This window comes from Ruditapes philippinarum, unplaced genomic scaffold (genome assembly GCF_026571515.1).
Source record: "Ruditapes philippinarum isolate M1 unplaced genomic scaffold, ASM2657151v2 ctg853_1_1_1_1, whole genome shotgun sequence".
Classification (NCBI taxonomy): Eukaryota; Metazoa; Mollusca; class Bivalvia; order Venerida; family Veneridae; genus Ruditapes; species Ruditapes philippinarum.
Window position 1 is genome coordinate 331,366 of NW_026863406.1, and position 19,425 is coordinate 350,790.

Consider the following 19,425-nt stretch of genomic DNA (forward strand, 5'->3'; position numbering starts at 1 on the left):
ATGAATTGTTGTATATATAAAATGATATAAAATAAATGATGATAGGATAATAAAATTATACATCATGGTGATTATCGGAGACTGTGGGAAGTTATATGCTGATATAGTAAAAGCCAATCTATATGACTAAATAGTTTCCTATAATGTGGAGCCAAGCCTATTATTACAACATACATGGTAAGAATATATCCGCCAAGTTTGAGAATAAGCGTATTTGATAATTGGACTTTACAGTTATGGCCTTTGAATTTTTTCAAACCATTTATTGATGAAATAGCCATGCTCTTATAATTTCTTGTGTAACATTTGGAGGTCCTGAATGAAATTTGGCAACATTTCAATTTATGCTTAGGTCAAGAGGTAGTAAAATTGATCAAAACACTTTAATTATGGCCCTTAAATGACCAGAAAAGTGTTATTGAAAGATTCTGTTTATGCACCTTCATAAATGAGCCATGTGCCTGAGTGTGTCATTTCTGAACATCTTGAATAGAAATTACTTTATATTTATGTTATATAGCTTATAAGACTTTCACTTGCTTTACTGTAATTTTGACTTTTTAAAATTGTCAAGCTTTGCTTTAAAATTGTATTTGACAAGGTAATTTGACAAAATCTGTCAATACAGTTTAGATATGTATACATTACCAATATTTTTCATGTCTGTGTATATAAAAACAATCTGTTTATATGAACTCAACTCCTGTAATTTTAAAAAAAATGGTAATGAAATAAAACCAGTTTTATTGTCTTCATGTACAATTAATGTTTGTTTACTTGAAAACCTATGTATTTTGTTATATGAACTAAAAAAACTATTGTTATATATAAATATCAGAATTTCAGTTTGTTTATACGAATCCATGAAATGCTGTAATGTATGTCTTTATGAACTCAAAATTTGTTAGTATGCTTGTATAAGAAAATTAGAAAATAAAGTTACAAATTAGAAAAAAAAATTAAAAAAAAAAGAAAAAAAAAGAAACGAATTTCATATCAGGTATGTGCTAGGGATGAGATGTAAGTTAATGATTTTGAATATTTATTTCAGGACCATTATTAACAAGACAAAACTTTGTGTTCAGTTTGACTACACCATCTCCAATGCCTGCATATCTAAATGTTCATTTTATCTGTGAAAGTGCCTCAAGATTGCTGTTTCTATCCATGCATTGGACTCGCTCAATATCTGCCTTCAACATTCTCAGGTAAGTACATCCGCACCTCAAGATAGTACATTCAAGACAGTTAAATGTCATCATTGTATTAACATTTGTATTTGTCAGAATACTATTATTGTATTGTACTGTAACATTTAAGGTATGACACTTCCAATATATTGATATATCGAAATTACTGCTAAACAGATAAGAAATATTAATATTAAGACAGTTAACTGGAAATGATGGGTCCATTTCAACAATTTAAGTAAATATCTCCTAGACGTTTGATACAGTTAAACTGAAATATTTTCATTCAACTGGACCCAGTTTAATCAATATGAAAAGAACACTGCTTTAAGTGGGGAAGTTGAACATTACTACAAGATTGCTGCTGTTGATTTTGATTCAGTAGGGTAACTGACCATGACTACATAAAGTTCTCCCAATTAACATCTAAAAAATGCTTTGGCCATAATTCCTCAGATTTAATGCAGAAGTTGGCTAAAGCTAATTGGTTTCAAAGTCAATGTGACTCTGACATTAATTTATTATTGGACTCAATAATATTTAGGAGCATGAGGTCAAGGCAACAATGACTTTGACAGTTAGAGTCTTCAGATTTTGTTGGTTGCATTACCAACATGCTAACAGGACATATATTGTTTCATTATCAATGCTTGTATGATATAAAAGACATTTTGTGCGTACCGAAGTGCCTTTATTCTGAAGAGCAAGTTTAGACCATAATGACTCTCCCGTCTTATTTAAGCCTGACTCGATACCATTCAAGCATTGATTTTGCTGGCAGTGTTCATTTTAATAATAATCAATGTTGATAAAATGATCCTCAAAAACTGAAAACAATTATTAAATGCATCATGTAAAAACAGCAGCGTTGAAATTCATAGTTACATTTTTGTTTCAGTCAAGACGTTCAGACATTATTAGTGCGGAACTGTTGGAGTGGCTTGTTTACACTGGGTTTAGCTCAGCATGCAGAAACCATGTCTCTCTCCACAATGTTGATGGCAATTTTAAATCATCTACAATCCTCTATTGAAACAGGTAAACGTAATGTGTTTGATACTAGATATATATACCCCAAATAGACCTTATATTGTCTAGTTCAACAAGTTTTTATCAGGAGTTTTTAGTTGGACAAGATTTTATATTTCAGAAAAGAACTTAGGAATTGTGTAAATAAAATAATCATAATAAAGAGACATATTTGTGTATAACACACAAGAACATAAAGGATCATGTAAGCAAAATTATGTGTATAATGCATAGAATGTTGAGAATTTGTGTAATGCATACAGAAAATGTCTTAGCTCAGCAAAATTCTGTTTTTCACCTAAGAACTTAGCATGTGTATAAGCAGAGAATATAATCTATATATTTCAGATAAGAATGTAGGGGATCGTGTAAAGTTAGTGATAGAACACATACTAAAACTACAGAATTATATGCAGAAGATGCAGGCTTTACAAGTAGACAACCAGGAGTATGCTTACCTTAAAGCACTTCTTCTCTTCTCACCAGGTAGCATTTACAATATAGTTGACCTTTGACCTGCTGAATTTGTGTAATGGACTTGCCCTTCTTTGAATTTGGAACAGTCCATTTGATGTTTAGGGGATTTCAGTGTGAAATATATAAATTCAGCTTTTAACAGAAGACTGCTGGGTCAGACTGGACAGATGTGCAGACATACAAGCAGGAAATTGTATATTATACAATTTGAGCTGTTTTTACCTTTTATATATTGTTGATTAATTAGGTTAGGAATAAAAATGAATAGTTTGTAGAAAAAAGTCAGTTTTTCTGATATTTTCTTAATTATACCCCAAAATGGAGGTCTCAGCATTTTGTTAGCAAACTGTTTATGTAAAGAATTTGTAGTTTCTCTTAAATTTTAGGGTTTTATTTTGATTTACATTGGTTATGATATCATTTTTCTTGAACATTCATTCAATGATTTTTGCCTTAAATTAGATATAAATTGATAGTGCAATCTGGGGAATATTCAAGTATTAGCTATGAAAGGTATTCTGTTTCTACGATACTATGTTTTACTTGTTGCAGACAATCCATCTTTACCAAATGTAGCTCAGATTGAGAAATTTCAAGAAAGAATACAGAAAGAATTACAACAATATCTACAAGAGTCGCATCCAGACAGCCCGGATAGACTGGCCAAACTTTTATTGCGGTTACCTCCCCTTCAAGCTCTTCAAGCAAATATAATGGAGGAACTATTCTTTGCTGGTTTGATTGGCAATGTCCAGATAGACAGTATTATACCATATATTTTACGTATGGAGACGGCAGAGTACAACTCTCAGATGGCAAATCAAGGTCTTGCATCGTCGTTAAGTTTTTCCGCATCGTCGGAAATAGCGAACGTTCTTAATTCGCAAAGTGATCTGACCACAGGACAGTCGGTGTTTCTGAGTCCGCAGATGATCGTTACTCAAGCGGGAATTACAACAGACGCAAACTTAACCAGTTGATCCTTGTTATAAATTGTTGAGGATTTACTGTCATTTATGAAGTTTCTTTTATGTGCAAAATTATTGAATTTGCTTCAAACAACTCTTGTCACCTTAGTGCAGTTACAGAAGAAGTCCTTCAAAATTTACTGTAAATCCAGTATTATTCGCGATGTTTTAATTTCGCTATCATTTGCGAATCTGTTGGGTCGCGAATTCATGATGCCATGTATATTTTATAACATAACATACATTATACAGAAATCATATCCTTTTACAAAATGTAAATAAATTATTGCACTAAAGTGATGAACTGTGCAAATACAATAGTTTTGCACGGCATGAATTTTATGTAACATAGTTACACATATTACATTGTTGATAGAGAAGTGACCAGTATACTTACTTTGTTAAGCATGTTGTGTTAAGAAGTGGCCATAGGCCAACGTATATAGTTTTCAAATACATGGATAATCATGTGTTCTCCTGTGTACATATTGTATACACACATAGTGTTTATGTTATTGTTAATGAAATATTGACAGTGTGTATGTCATTGGAGTAAATCTGCCACAGTGTTTACACATCAAGATATATTTAGCAGAGTTGTATGGATGTGTTTTGGATGAATCTATAAAATGGACTGTACAAATCATGATTTAGAATTTTTTTAAAGGTCCAATAAGCCCCAAAATTTTAATTATTTTTATTTGTAAAAGGCTTTTTTTGGGGGGCATTTTGTTTCTAAAATGGTACTCATCATTGGCGCTAATAACTAAACCATTTTTTTACTCTTTAGACAATCTGACCATTAGTAAGGTTATAGTGAATTGAAAAAAAAATGCATCTTTGTTTAAATTTTGCTTCATTTATAACAAATTATTCCACTCAATGCTTCATTCTTCATTTTATAAGCATCTAACATGCTCTTAATTCATTTAAATACAAATTGCCTATGCTTAAAGGGAAAAGTTTTAACTTATTCTGAGGCTGAATGTGCCTTTAAAGAAATATTCCTATTTTGATCAAAACTGATTTAATGAATTAGCTTTACTGACACTTGCTGCTCATCTATTATTAGTACTTTTGTTTCTAATTTACAACTTAGCAGATATATGTCTTGTTGTTATATTTCACACTTAAAGGGTAAAAAACTGTTTTTAACTGTCAGTAATCAGTTATATGGTATTCTTTCTTGTTAAAAATTATAAACACTACCTAAATTTGACATGAGATTTTTTTGTAAATTTTTAGAAAGGGGTCACTGCAAACATGAAATCATTGCAAAACCTACAAGATTTAGAAATAAGAAAATGTTTGCAATCCGAATGTCTTATTCTTGTTTCCAACATGATTTATGTGGGTTAAAAAAAATGTGGAAAAAAAAATTGGATGAAGCTCTCTTCAAATATAAGCATATTTATATAAAAAAAACAGTATTGCATGGTTTTATATAATTTTTGAAAATGTTTTGAATAGTTTTGAAAGTTATAGCTTTTTACCTTTTGATATTTTTAAGGATAATTTCACTACTGTTAATACATTTGTGTTTGTATATTATATATATTCTCTATCATTTGTGTCAAATGTGTATACAGGAATTATGATCTGATGACATCACTGCTGTTTCAAATTATTGTTCTAAAGAAGCGACCCTTGGTGGTCAAGACTGTTTATGTATCTAGTCCAAACACAACCCACCCCATCCCATACCTCTCTCAGACTACATGCTATTTATAGCTCCGAAGAATTATATTGAATAGATAAATCTTGCAGTGTCAGTTAGTGACATTGTACAACAATGTATTATGTAGAAAAATATGATGAAAGTTATTCTGGTTAAGTTTGTAACACCTAAGGTTAGCCAAAATTTATCTTCCTGTTTAGGCAGCATATGACCTAAATTGTTTTGGTGCACCATAAAACCAAACCAAACAAAAAAACAGTCATTTTTGATTGGAATAAGTTGCTTAAACTGATCGCACTTTAAAATTGATCAAAAGTGTTTCATTGTTTTTACGAAATGGGATGAAAACAAAATCAACTTACACAAGAAAAATCAGTCAGTTGGAATTAAAATCCATTTTTATGTTGTCTGTTTTTGCAGAAACAACTTTTTATATACCTGTTTTAATGTGCAACCTTAAAACAAAGCTATATATCTTATGTTTTTAACTTACATTTGTGGAACTTACATTTTTGTTATATTTTATATTTTGATTTTAACTTAATGAAAACGCACACAATAATTTTGAAAATAAAATGGTGGAATTGTTCATAACAAAAAAATACAAATGTAGCTTTTGTTTTGTTCAAAACAAACCGGTTCTCCATTCTTTAATCAGCTTATCTTTGCATATTTCTCTTATCCTAATACCTTAAATATATTTGTTTTTATTTATCTTTGACTGTTTTTTAATACAACACACAGGGTCACTGCAAACCGTTTTAGGCCTAGAAAGATTTTTTTTATTTTTGTGAGTAATACAATATAGTTTAACCTCATTTCTGAACACCAACTATTATTGTTTACATTTGATAAATCAAAAAGAAACTATTATACTACATGTAACTATTGTTTAGCAAGAATTTCTGGTAGTTATGTGAACTATGTGATTATTATGACATTGAGAATGAATTTCATTAGTACATTTTACTAGTTGCATTGTTTACATGTCTCTCGTATATATGAGCCGTGTCATGACAAAACCAACATAATGCGTTTGCGACCAGCATGGATCCAGACCAGCCTGCGCATCCGCGAAGTCTGATCAGGATCCATGTTGTTAGCTATCGGTTTCTCTACTTGTTATAGAGTTTGTAAGCGAACAGCATGGATCCTGATCAGACTGCGCGGATGCGCAGGCTGGTCTGGATCCATGCTGGTCGCAAACCCACTATGTTGGTTTTGTCGTGACGCGGCTCATTTTACTAGTTGCATTGTTTACATGTCTCTCGTATATATAAATATATATAGTTATATATCTAATGATCTCAAAAACATTTACTAAGTTAACAAACTTGTAATAGTAGAGAATAGTTTATTACCTGACGTCATATCACATTCGACACATTTATATTAAACTTACATATATAACTGGTCACCTCTATAATATTATGTAAATGCATTATTAACATAACATAATTTTGAAATTGGCTTGACTACGGCTACTGGTAGAGTTAATTATATTTATTTAGACTCAGTGAATGAATTGCCTTACATTATTAAAGCAGCACGCCTCCAGGTTCATGCTAATTTTCATGAAAATTTGAAAATGTATTTAACAGTATAATATGGTAAAGTTACCAAAATAATGTAATTTTCATGCTAATTTTCATGAAAATTTGAAAATGTATTTAACAGTATAATATGGTAAAGTTACCAAAAGAATGTAATTTACACATTATCAATGACACTTACAACCTATATAAATTACTATAAAGAGGTCAAAATATGCAAAAATAGCCCTTACTGCGTTAGTAACGCAGTAGAAATATAGTTAAATATAAATACTGAACAATTTAGTTCAGTAATCACACATAACATGTAAATTTTTACTAGAATTTTGAATCTTTATACATTTCCTGAAATCTTAGTACACTTTTCTCAGGTTTGATTTTATCGAAATATTTTTGCTTATCTGGAGGCGTGCAGCTTTAACTTATCACCAGATTAGGACCCCAAGAGTCTAAAATGTATCTGCAACTATAATGTTATGAAACTGAAGTTTGCAAAGTAACTCCTTTTCAGCTTTCATTATCATTGGTCTAATATTTAGACCTGATATGTATAACAAGAAAGGTTACTTTAAACCTATGAAATAAGATGTTTTTTATTCTTTGCATTTTATACTTGTTAACAAATGACAACTGAACAATGTCTTATTATTTCATGCGTGAATAAGTTAAGATTTCAGACAACCAAATACAATGTAATCTGTGTATTTAAGGCTCATTCAGCCTCAAAAATGCTATATGTTTACTTTTCAAAAGTTGTTTTTTTTTTTCTTCTTCTTTTTTTTTGGGTATACAGTTTGAAATATGTTACTCAGATGTCATATAGCTGTACCATCATTTGCTTATTTTGAACTTGAAGAAATTTGTCATTTTAATTTTATAGTGATTTAAATATTTTTATGGAAAGTCAAAATAACCACATTGTTTATCTATATGGAACATAGTTTCATATTCAGTGTTAGTTTCTCCAGGTGACTAGCATTTAATATGTGCTCTAAATTCATAGTTACAACATAATTAAGCACATCTTTGTTCTTTCTTCTGAAGAAAAAAAATGTATTCATTTCTGAGGCTTTATGTGCCTTTAATCCAGTGTTTGTAAATATATTTCTACAGCGTTTTCTGGTGTGAGAGTATTTCTCCTGGATGTATACTTTGTTAACTATAATCTCATCTTTTAAAATGAGTTGTTTTACTGTACAAATAAATGAGCCGCATCACGACAAAACCAACATAATGGGTTTGCGACCAGCATGGATCCAGACTAGCCTGCGCATCTGCTCAGTCTGATCAGGATCCATGCCGTTTGCTATCAGTTTGGTTACTTGTTATAGGGTCTGTAAGCGAACAGCATGGATCCTGATCAGACTGCGCGGATGCACAGGCTGGTCTGGATCCATGCTGGTCGCAAACGCATTACGCTGGTTTTGTCATGGCTCGGCTCAAATGTCCATGCTATATATTGTTATAAACAATGCCCATTAAATAATGCCCATGCTGTATTATCTGTTATTGCTGTTATGATTTTATCACTGTTTTACTGCAATATTTCTGAATAAACTGACGTCTGAACAAAGTTAATACACTGTCTTGTTTTTTTTATACAAATACGTATAGTTGTTATACTCAGGTGCCCGTTCGTGCTAGTAATAATGCCAGTATAGCTGGAACACCGCCATATGACCTATACACTGTGTCGGTTTGACACAAAAACCCAATCAAATCAAACAAATACAAATAGAGAAAGCAAAAGACAAGTAGGTCATTAAATATAAATACACCAGTTGATGGACCATGGCGTTTTCATTATTGTTCAATTTCCGCGCTGTTAAATATAGTATGGATAAATGTACCGGCGGTTTAACCATTTCTGTTTGTAATAGCAATCTTGTCAAATTAAGAGATTACTAATGGTGCTTGTAATTTGGCTGGAGTTAATTTTATAGACATTTTAAGATTACGCTTATTTATATAGCGACGTGGTAAAAATCTATCACCCATGCGCGTTTTTTGTGGGTCAAAATCAAAATAGATGTTACTTGAAAGACTGACTAAACGAATAAGTTTATTTAGGAAAAAAGCAATATTAAATTACTTTAAGGTCTAAATCTTGGTCCACTGAAATAAAACGCTATAGACATTTAAAAACATAATACAACCTAATGTTACTTGCACTATACCCATCAGTCGTAGAATTATTAATGCCGAGCGTAAAGCAAAGGAGTGACCAGTATATCATGATTACGAGTATTATGACCTTTAGGGTGGCCCGGAAAGGAATAAAACACGTATCAATAGGGGTCAGTACCACTAGGCCACTGATCAACTACATGTACTTTGATTTATCAATCGCTCTTGCTTAAAAATATAATCGAAGCTCGGTAGGGCATGATAAATACTTATAATGAAAGTCGAAATAAAAGCAAAACAAATAAGTAAAATTCAATGCTAAAATTTATTCAGATTCGGTACAGGCTATTTATTAAGGTCACATGGTGTTTTTGTCGGAAAATTAACCTCCGAAATTCAAGGTCGCTAGCTGGGATGCGCACGTCTCCAGGTACTGGTTCCAGACAAGACCGGATGGGCAGTTCTGTACAAAGGCGTTACCTTGGAGATCACACTGTATGAACTTTGTGGGGTCAGGATGAGAGAAGAAAAGAGACTTTGTGCTTATTGCCTGAGCAGTGCAGGGGTTCTTGGTCGACAAATATCCTGAAATATTTAGTTAAATATATAAACTTAAATACATAAACTTTAGAAGGCGACTCTTAGAAGTTAGATATGTTATTTATGTTTAACGATGTAATGGGGAATCTTCATGTTTTATCTTCCTTAAATAAAGATATTATATATTATTTGTCAACAGACGGTGAAACAATTGTTGTAATTGTTTTTTATCACATCTTAAGTTAATGGCTAGTCACTACAATAACAAGATCATTTTAAAATAGTCCTGATCTTTAAAACAAACCAACCCGATTACTTTTGTTGCAGCAAATTGTACCATTTTCGCATCATTTTCGCAATATAAAAAACATTAACAAACGAAAAACAAAGCAAACAAACAAATGTCAGAAAAGAACAATCGAAGAAAAAAAAAACTTAGTAATGTATATCACTATTTGCCATATAAAGAGCAGTCATCGTGTTTCTTTTATATAGTTTAAATTATCATAAAAATTGAAGAAAACACATAATTATAAGAAACTGTGTGTGGATTTTCATTACCATTATATTTATCAAGAGTCTTGAAAAAAAGGATTGACACATTTATAAGTTTACCTCATTGAGTTTTTGCTCTAGTGATAATAAACTGGGGTTAATTTAAATTTAACAAAAATAAAAACATTACAAATATTGATTTACCTGTAAGGGTACCAGTTCCAGCACCAAGTGTTCCAGGCTTGAGGACAAAGCCGGGAGTCGTCGGGAAAACACACGACTGTCTGTTTTGATTCCAAATCATCTGCGAAGGGCACGTGAGCACGCGAGCGTTACCATTTTGATCACATTGGATAAACCTGAAAAGCGATAAATTTAGAATCAGGGTAAACAAATGTTAGTTAAATGATTAAGACTTGTTTCCAAGAAATGGTAGTTATAAGTACGTTTCAAAACTCGCTGGAGAAAAAGTAAAATTACATATCTGGGGGTTACATTGTCTTTCTTATGATATACTGGTCACGGAAAGGAGTGATTATAATGAATATAACATAAAATGTAAAAAAAAAACAACAACAAAAAAAACAACAAAAAACAACAACTTACTTTGCGTTGTCTGCTTGTAGACCAAAGAAGATTCTGCCAGACTGGATGTTGCCTACAGTGCATGGGTTGCTCACACCATAGCCGCTCAGGTTGTTTAATGGTTGACTGATTACAGCCTGTATATAAATAATGGTCTTTTATGGCATTTGAAAAACATCGTGTCCTCATACATACACACATTTCAATTACCTTTGATCTTTTTAAAAAAATAAAAACTTATTTCTGAGGCATAATGTGCCTTTAATATACATGCAATGCATTTCTTAAGAAATTCTTATTTACGGTAATAAATGGTCATAACCCGATAACGCAAGATGACTTTTTGTGGCATTTGATGTGCAACATTGTGACATTATGCATTCAAGCTAAATTTTGTTACGATTTGATCTAAATGGTGGCACGTACGAATGGATGAACAAAGCTATTACATTACCTTATTTCAGGTTATATTGATGGGCCATGACAATAAACATTAAACATTGATTATATTTAAGGACAACGGCATCAATATCTAGACTAAAAGTATAAATATAACTTTTGGTCTTACTGTTGGATTGACACACGTGCTAGTAGCCTGGTCATAGACCTCCCCTGTTGGACACTGGATTACGAACAGTCTGTTAAAGGTGCCACACTGGAGAAACTTGGAGGGGTCAGATGGATGTACAAAGTTGAGCTTGTTAAGGGCATTGTTCAAACATGGATTGGTTTGTACTTGCCATTGACCTGTAATAGAATCGGGTGTTATAATTTAACTATTTGAGAACACCGGCGACCATTCATACAATATATCAAATCATATCATGGAACATTACATACAAACTTAAAATGAAAAATGCACACGGACTTATAATGAGTCACGTTTTATCTACCGTATGTCCCCATATTGCCTTTGTAAAGCTGGCTTCTCAATTGTTTTCGTCCCCAAAAAGCGGGTGACATGACCAACTCAAGTTCGTGTGCATTTAGTACAGATTTTGCTATCTTAGTAAAGTTTGACCAACAGTGCCTGCAAATCCTCGGTGAAGGACACCAAGTTTACAATTAACTGTTGCTATTTTGTTTAGAAAAGCCATTTGACTTTATTTAAGTGAAATTGTCTCGATATTTGAGAAAAACTTAACATGTTTTATATTAGATCTATTATGCCTGACTTAAAATGTATTTGATTTAGATTTATCACAAAATGTTTGATGAGGTTTTGATATGACATATCTTGAACAACTAAACTAGAACCATAAAAATGTCTTACAGTTTTGAATCCTTGACCCAGGAAGGATCACTGATCTATCAGATTTATCACCTGTAATGTAAAATAACAAATTTACGTGATAAATGAAGAAGATCATATTCTAAGGAAAGTCCCTTGAAAGTATTTTTCGCTCACCCTTCCAATTACATATCTTATAGTCACTACGCAGAGTTATCGTTCGTGTCCGATTAAATGTTAGTGTGGAATAATATGCAAAGACGGTTTCTATCTATCCTCATACAACGTTTACTAACACACATGTATTTTAATCATAGTTTACTTAAACTTTTTCTTCTAATTCGTTACTTCACTATTAAATATAAGATTTTGGCCTTTGCTTAATAAATCTTCATTTGACGGAACAATGAAATAAAACTTCATCATATAGATATTAAGTGTGGTTTTCGTTCTCAAAAGAATATGATATATATAGAATATATTCTTTTAAAAATATCTATCGTTACTTTAAATGATTAATTGACACTTAAAAATTTAAAAAATCATAAAATGTAATTTTAAAAATAAATAAATAAATGAATGAATGAAAAAATAAAAAAATATCTTAAAACACGAACCTTCTTCTTCCACTGCGCTAATCTTAGCGAACAGGCACACTGCTCCGAGAAAGACGAACTGTAAAAACGCGTTCATTGTTTACCACGACTTGACACTGAAGATAGCAGAAACACTTGTGCAGTACAAACGGTGATATACGGGTATTTATAATGCACCAAGCACTTCAATCGGGTCGCTACCCTTCCGTTAGAAGGAAACTGCATCAAGCAATTTACATCTATCTGTCTTAAGATAATAGCATGATGTGCAAAAACATTTAAAGATTAATCATGTGTTGTTTTTTCGGGTACTTAACGAGCTTTGGCAAACATTTCTTTACGATGGACAACTTTGTTCCGCGTAGTTCCGCAACTTCAATAATTAATTTGTACTACGTGTCATACCCTACTGCAAAAAAGTGCAGAGGAAAATATTGCGCTCTGTTAATAAGTATTTCTCTGCATTAGACTACATGTGCTTTATGATTTGAATGTTGTTTTTTATTTTTAATTATCAGTCTTCGATTCCCTTATTCTGTTGTTCATTTAAACAATAAATTCACTTTCGGCTTGGTATTTTTTATTTAGGATACTTTTAATATATTTTTTCTCGTTTTCTATATTTTTTTTTTGTTATTTTACCTAGACAGTATTATTCACGAATAATTTGTTTTAAATCCGATTATTTTTGGCTATTTTTTCACAATTACGATGAAAATAATTTAATTTACACCAATACTGTCCAATGCACCCTAACAGTACTTTTTCCTTTTTATATTGCACTGACTATTTTTTGATACTATGTGTCGAAAATATACAACATTGACTAAATAAACAAATGCTGTATAATAAAAAAAAGTACAGAAAAAAGCAAATAAGAAATTATCTGCTAATACTTATATCTCAAATCTATCGAAAAAATACATGTTATACAATACTATCTTATATAAAATTTTCACTTGAGTTTATTTATAAATATTGATGAAATATAATAAAAAAGAATAACATAGGGCAATGTGTTATAGATGCGAAATGACATGTTGTATAGATTTTATGGGAATTGTAATATAATAAAATATTTCCTTTATAATTCGTCACACCGTCAGAAAATGTATTTTAAGTATGCATCTATACACTAGATAAGGATCAAAGGGCACGATGTTTTAGATCATTACTTAGATTTAACCAAAACTGTACATTGTTTAAGCAAATATTTGGCAAATATTGCTAGATTACCGCAAAGTTTATACAAACTTAGTGGAAAAAACATATATTATCTAACCTATCCGACTGTCAATAGACGTAAAAATAAAATTCGCCCAAATTTGCATTTTCCTTTCAACGGAAGGGCTGCGACCCGGTTGTGTTGCTTGGTTCATTATAAATAGCCCAGTTTGGGGGAATATAGCATTGTTTCTTCTGCTGTCATCGCCATCATCAAGACGCTGTACACAATGAACGCTATTTTACAGATCGTTTTCCTCGGAGCAGTTTATGCGTTTGCGAACGTCGCCGCAGACGAACAAGATAATGGTACTGTTGTTTATAAAAACTTTACTCTTACATTATACAGTTTTCTAATAAAATACTATTTTCATTACATTTTTTTTCATTCAAAGATATTATCAAAATCTTGGCAATGTTTCAGAAGTAATTTTTAATTCTTTTTCGCTGTATGGACCTTAATTCCAAGTTCGACTGGTTTGAAAAAAAATAATGATTTCCTAAGGATAGCACAACAAACAACACAACAACGTTTTAATGTTATTAACGTTTTGAGAAACGACTGAAGTCATGGAATAAAATGGAATATAATCAAAAGCAGTGAAACTGGAATCAGTAAATTTTGTTTAAACATTATTCTCGTTCTAGACTTAGCAAATCTGTCATTTGGGCATCATTACTAGTATCTGTATTCCATTCTAAACATCTAATAATCAGTTTGTTTCAAAGCTACATTTTATTCTACTCATTTTTCTGTAAAAATTAAAAACATAGACTTAAAATACATCTAACACCAATATTTTTAATCATAAATTAGACAAGGAAAAACAAACAGAAACAAAAGAAAATTCACAAAGTTTTAACCTCAAACTTTATGAAGTTGATAATTATTATTTAAATGTTTCCAGAATGATTTTAAGAAGAAAATTCAAAAGAAAAACAGCCATCTGCCACAATGTGAATTATGTAATATTACTGGAATTAAGGATATATATATGGTTATACCTTTGTAAGAAGCAATGTACTACAATAATGATATGAAAGAATAATTATAATAAAAGCAATGTTCATCGGTAATTCATTATTGGAAAAAAAGTTTTGTTTTTACAATATTTCCGGAAAAGCCGAATGTAACCGTTGCATGTAGAACAGTGTAAATAGTATAGCTGTCAACTTTTATTATAACAGCAGAAAAAGCAGACAGGTCAGTAATCCTTCCAGGATCAAGGCTACAAAACTGTAAGTCAATTTCTGATTTTATTAAATAATTGATCTATAACATAAAGCACCCGAAGTTTTCAGAAAAACTTTACAGAATTTTGTGTTATTCAAATATATCATTAAGGCAGAACCTTGTTAATATTTTCTTAAACCTTTTTCTTCTTCTTAATTATGATACACGCAGTCCGGAACCTCAGACATATTTAATTGCTGAAATAAAGTTTAGTTGAATATGAACATTCGTTTTGGTACGAGTCGTATTAAAAAAGTGTGAATGCATGATTTATTAATAAGAAGTTATGATATTTGTTTTTAACCATATTTACAGGCCAATGGCAAGTACAAAATAATCCATGTTTGAACAATCCCCTTAACAAGCTCAACTTTGTACATCCCTCTGACCCCTCCAAGTTTCTCCAGTGTGGCAACTTCAACAGACTGTTTGTAGTTCAGTGTCCAACAGGAGAGGTCTATGAACAATCCACAGCCACGTGCGTCAATCCAACGGTATGTTTTGGTGTTTGTTAAAATATTCTTTAAAACGTTTCATTTTACTCTTTTAAAATATACATGAGTGAAATCTAAAGAATAATTGATTCCAGTAGTTGTTGATTTTGTTAACGCAGTTTGGATTCATACACAAAGCTCAAATGTGGCGTTATGGCCGAATGGTTAACGCGTGGAACTGGTAATTAATCTAATGATCGCTAGCCGCATGGGTTCAAACCCCGTCAGGGGCAAGTCGTTGTTTCCTTGAGCAAGAAACTTTACACTCATTGCTCAGTACTGGTTGGTTCCAGGAACGGATTCGAAAGTGTGTTTATAAGCTTATAGTTTCCTACACAATCGAACTAAAATAAAATTCTGTATAAACCGAATGGCAATGTGCGATAAGAAATAACCATTAAACCACCCTTATGCCGAATCGTACATTCCCATGATGCGCTATATACTAGTATGCATGTTGTCATATGTAGTTCTTTCTCTCGAATATTATAAACTTGGAAATAAAATGACAAAATGCCAAAAATAACAAAACTGAAAATGTTGCTGGCTCAGTTTAATAGAGCAATCTACTCGAAGCCGCCCCCACCCCAGCACCGGCGTGAAGAGCACTCAACATTTCAACATCTCCTTTGAATAAGAGTTTAGAAACATTCACTGGTAATGTTTGTTTGATTGGGTTTTACGTCACACCGACACAGTATTGGTCATATGGCGAAGTTCTAGCTTTACTGTTGGAGGAAGACCTCAGGTGCACTTGCGTAAATTATTTCAAGTACGAACGGATACCGGAGTAGAAGTAAGCTAGCTTGATAACTTCCTCACATGAAAGAATCCAAAGTCCCTGTCGGGATTCGAACCCACAGCGGTTAGGGGCAAGTGGTTTGAATTCAACGACCTTAACCACTCGGCCATGGACGGAAATTGTGATGTCTAATAAAAGAGTTAATCTCATTTTAAATATATTTTCACTCACTTATTTACAGGCCGTGATTAGTAAACCACTTGTTAACAACCTTAGTGGCTATGGTGTGAACAACCCGTGTACTGTAGGCAACATCCAGTCTGGAAAAATCTTCTTTGGTCTACAATCAGACAACACAAGGTAAATTTAGTTCTAACTGTCAGATCCGTCAGTCTGTACGGAAGATCAGTGGGGACATTTCAACTTCGTGAATTCCCGATTTCATCGTCAACTTCGCGAATTCAAGATTTAAACATTTCAACATAACAAATTCGCGATTTCAACCTCTTGAATTTACGATTTCACCTTCATGTATTCACCATTTCAACATTTCAACTTCACGAATTCACGATTTCAGTTTCGTGAATTTACGATTTTAACTTCATGAATTCACGAATTTAACCTCACGAATTTAGGATTTGAACTTGTGAATTCACGATTTCACCTTCGTGAAGTACCCTAGCTGTGTTACCAACGAAATTTGATGCGGACTAATAACTAACATTTTTTGCTATTTATTGTTCTAAATTTGTTGGTTTTCAGGTTTATCCAATGTGACCAAAATGGCAACGCTCGCGTGCTAACGTGCCCTTCGCAGATGATTTGGAATCAAAACAGGCAATCGTGCGTTTTACCGACGGCACCAGGCTTTGTCCTCAAGCCTGGAACACTTGGTGCTGGAACAGGTACCCTTACAGGTAAATCAATATTTGTACTGTTTTAATTTTTGTTAAAATTAAAACTCATTAAAAATGTGACAATGATTAGTTAAATTAATATTAATGAATTTGACCATTGCTGGGACTTGTTTTTTAAAATATCAACGTATAGAAATATCAAATGGAAAGAAGGCGAGGAGTTTTTTTGTTTTGTTCGTATGTAAACAAGCGCAAACTTGATAGACTGTCTTCTTTGTTTTTTGAAACCAGAGGACCATATATTTTCTACTTACTTCATATCAAAACGATCTCATTCTAATACATGTGCAGAAACAGAACAGAAAAAAATCACAAAATTTACATGCTACAGTTTATAGATGGACTCGACCTTTTTATATTTTTCAGGTTATTTGTCGACCAAGAACCCCTGCACTGCTCAAGCAGTAAGCACAAAGTCTCTTTTCTTCTCTCATCCTGACCCCAAAAAGTTCATACAGTGTGATCTCCAAGGTAACGCCTTCGTACAGAACTGCCCATCCGGTCTTGTCTGGAACCAGTACATGGAGACGTGCGCATCCCAGCTAGCGACCTTGAACTTTGGAGGTTAATATTCGGACATGTAAACCAATTAACCACTATCAAGTGCAAACAACTTCAACAATTTTCCTTTTTGAACTTTGAATAAAAAGATTTCATATTTCACATTGGTGTTATGTTTTGTCTTCTTAAACTGCTTTAGCTTAAGTTATAGTCTATTTTCTAAACTTTTAAAGTGCCCTTATTGTTATATTAGAGACATTTGATAGATGTCACGTGACTTTACATATCAACAGTCATAATAAAGGACTCCATTTCTGTTAACAATATTTTAAAATGCTATAGTCTTTTACGTACAAGTTATATATTTCTTTATTTTACACATTGATTGAAACGAAGTAAATTTTGGTAACAAAAAGAAACTTACTATGGACACTGGTTAAAAAACGACAATAGGAAAGCATGTCAGTGAAAAAGATCCGTCCAGCTTGACAATAATTGGATTTATATACAGTATACCAAGACGGCGAAGAAACATCTTGTAAAATACCGATAAACATTTCAACAACAACAACACAATAATAATAATTACTTTAAGAATAACGTTAAAAATATTTAAAAAATAGTCCGGGTCTTTACTAAATGAAACAAATGTTAATTAAACGCTCTAAGCCCAAAACCGACCCGTTTATCTAAAATACGCTACAATTTTAAACGATGAGACTGCTCAAGACATATAATATCTGTTGAAGATAATTGGGACCATAAGTGACAGCCATGTAAATGTATTTGATATAAATGTCGAATTGTAAATAATTCTATAAGTGGAGATGTCCCACTATTGATTATATTCAAGAATGTCCTTTCAATTTTTTTCAAGCACTATCAACGGCGTCTTTATTCGCCAAAAATTGAACAGTTTTCACATTTAGACCTTCATAAGAAGATATTTGACTTAAAACACCAAACTACTACACAGTGGCCACACTTTGCTTCGCTACACAGACTTTAGCCAAGCCAATCAAATTATTGTGTGGAGTTTGTTACAACACTATTACCGAGATTGTTGGAGCCCACACTATCCCGCTCATTAAAGATGACTACAGTGCATTTATCAACGTTATAACTATACAGCCTAAGTTTTGAGTAATTGTAAAATATTTCTTTTAGACCACGAATTGAAAATAATAATTAAGAATCATTTTATCAGCGACAGCAGGGGAACTGAGTCTCATAATATTCCAATAAATTTCACATCCACTTTGCTTTAATGAATTTTGAATGCTAATTTTGAATGTATTAATTGTATCGATACATGTTTCAAATAAAGTTAAAACTACATTACGTTGTGTCAACCCTCAGATATATATACATATGTATATTAACCACCATACGGAAGCCTTGCTCACGTCCAAGGAACACATGGTATATTTCCGAGCGGATTCGCGCGCAAATTTATTGGCGACGCCGGTGAACGGCGTCGCATAGAAGGAGCTGTTATTACCAGCAGTTAATGCCATGTTGCGTTAATTAGTTTTATTTTGATTCGTAAAAATCAGGTAAACAAATATGTTGTTATATTTTTTTTAAAACTTTATGTAAAAAGCATGTGCATCGTGATATTATTTTCATGAAATTACAGGCTCAGTTTAACAGCTTGTCCCTTAGCTTAATGGATTTATCTCATTAGCAGCATTTTACTACAAGATTCATTTTTCTCTTTCTAAATAAACGTGTTATCATTTTGACAATCATGCAAACATTTATACTAGCTAGTCACTGTATTCAGGCGAAACTTTACATATGTAATGAATCAGTATATCATGGATATGATAAGACTTATCTAT

At 32.2% G+C, this 19,425-nt stretch overlaps 3 protein-coding genes across 4 annotated transcripts in view; 2 read left to right on the forward strand and 1 right to left on the reverse strand.

The window, feature by feature from the left end:
* LOC132722042 (nuclear receptor subfamily 2 group C member 2-like) overlaps window positions 1-4,883 on the forward strand; it is a 30,993-nt gene extending 26,110 nt beyond the window's left edge. For both annotated transcript variants that reach the window (XM_060706440.1, XM_060706441.1), the window contains exons 12-15: window positions 1,052-1,208; window positions 2,089-2,228; window positions 2,568-2,705; window positions 3,249-4,883. In XM_060706440.1, the coding sequence (XP_060562423.1) occupies window positions 1,052-1,208; window positions 2,089-2,228; window positions 2,568-2,705; window positions 3,249-3,676 (863 nt within the window). In that variant the 3' untranslated portion in view covers window positions 3,677-4,883. The remainder of the gene's footprint in view (window positions 1-1,051; window positions 1,209-2,088; window positions 2,229-2,567; window positions 2,706-3,248) is intronic.
* Window positions 4,884-9,335: 4,452 nt separating this feature from the next.
* LOC132722029 (uncharacterized) lies at window positions 9,336-12,625 on the reverse strand. Its single transcript, XM_060706424.1, has 6 exons — window positions 12,491-12,625; window positions 11,916-11,966; window positions 11,211-11,389; window positions 10,664-10,779; window positions 10,262-10,416; window positions 9,336-9,607 (listed from the first exon to the last, which is right to left on the reverse strand). Exons 1-6 carry the CDS (start codon window positions 12,564-12,566, stop codon window positions 9,405-9,407), a joined length of 780 nt encoding a protein of 259 aa, XP_060562407.1. The 5' UTR covers window positions 12,567-12,625; the 3' UTR covers window positions 9,336-9,404.
* Window positions 12,626-13,873: 1,248 nt separating this feature from the next.
* LOC132722030 (uncharacterized) lies at window positions 13,874-17,743 on the forward strand. Its single transcript, XM_060706426.1, has 6 exons — window positions 13,874-14,002; window positions 14,882-14,932; window positions 15,243-15,421; window positions 16,405-16,523; window positions 16,926-17,080; window positions 17,447-17,743. Exons 1-6 carry the CDS (start codon window positions 13,924-13,926, stop codon window positions 17,647-17,649), a joined length of 786 nt encoding a protein of 261 aa, XP_060562409.1. The 5' UTR covers window positions 13,874-13,923; the 3' UTR covers window positions 17,650-17,743.
* The last annotated feature ends 1,682 nt before the right edge of the window (window positions 17,744-19,425 follow it).

Excerpts from the sequence above, each read along its gene's own strand:
- LOC132722029 (XM_060706424.1), bottom strand. The coding sequence starts at position 12,566 with ATGAACGCGTTTTTACAGTTCGTCTTTCTCGGAGCAGTGTGCCTGTTC. Across the intron at positions 11,967-12,490 it reads TAGCGCAGTGGAAGAAGAAG|GTGATAAATCTGATAGATCA; the intron begins GTTCGTGTTTTA and ends TTTACATTACAG. Across the intron at positions 10,417-10,663 it reads CTACAAGCAGACAACGCAAA|GTTTATCCAATGTGATCAAA; the intron begins GTAAGTTGTTGT and ends ATCGCTTTTCAG.
- LOC132722030 (XM_060706426.1), top strand. The coding sequence starts at position 13,924 with ATGAACGCTATTTTACAGATCGTTTTCCTCGGAGCAGTTTATGCGTTT. Across the intron at positions 14,003-14,881 it reads CGCAGACGAACAAGATAATG|CAGAAAAAGCAGACAGGTCA; the intron begins GTACTGTTGTTT and ends TTATTATAACAG. Across the intron at positions 14,933-15,242 it reads AGGATCAAGGCTACAAAACT|GCCAATGGCAAGTACAAAAT; the intron begins GTAAGTCAATTT and ends CCATATTTACAG.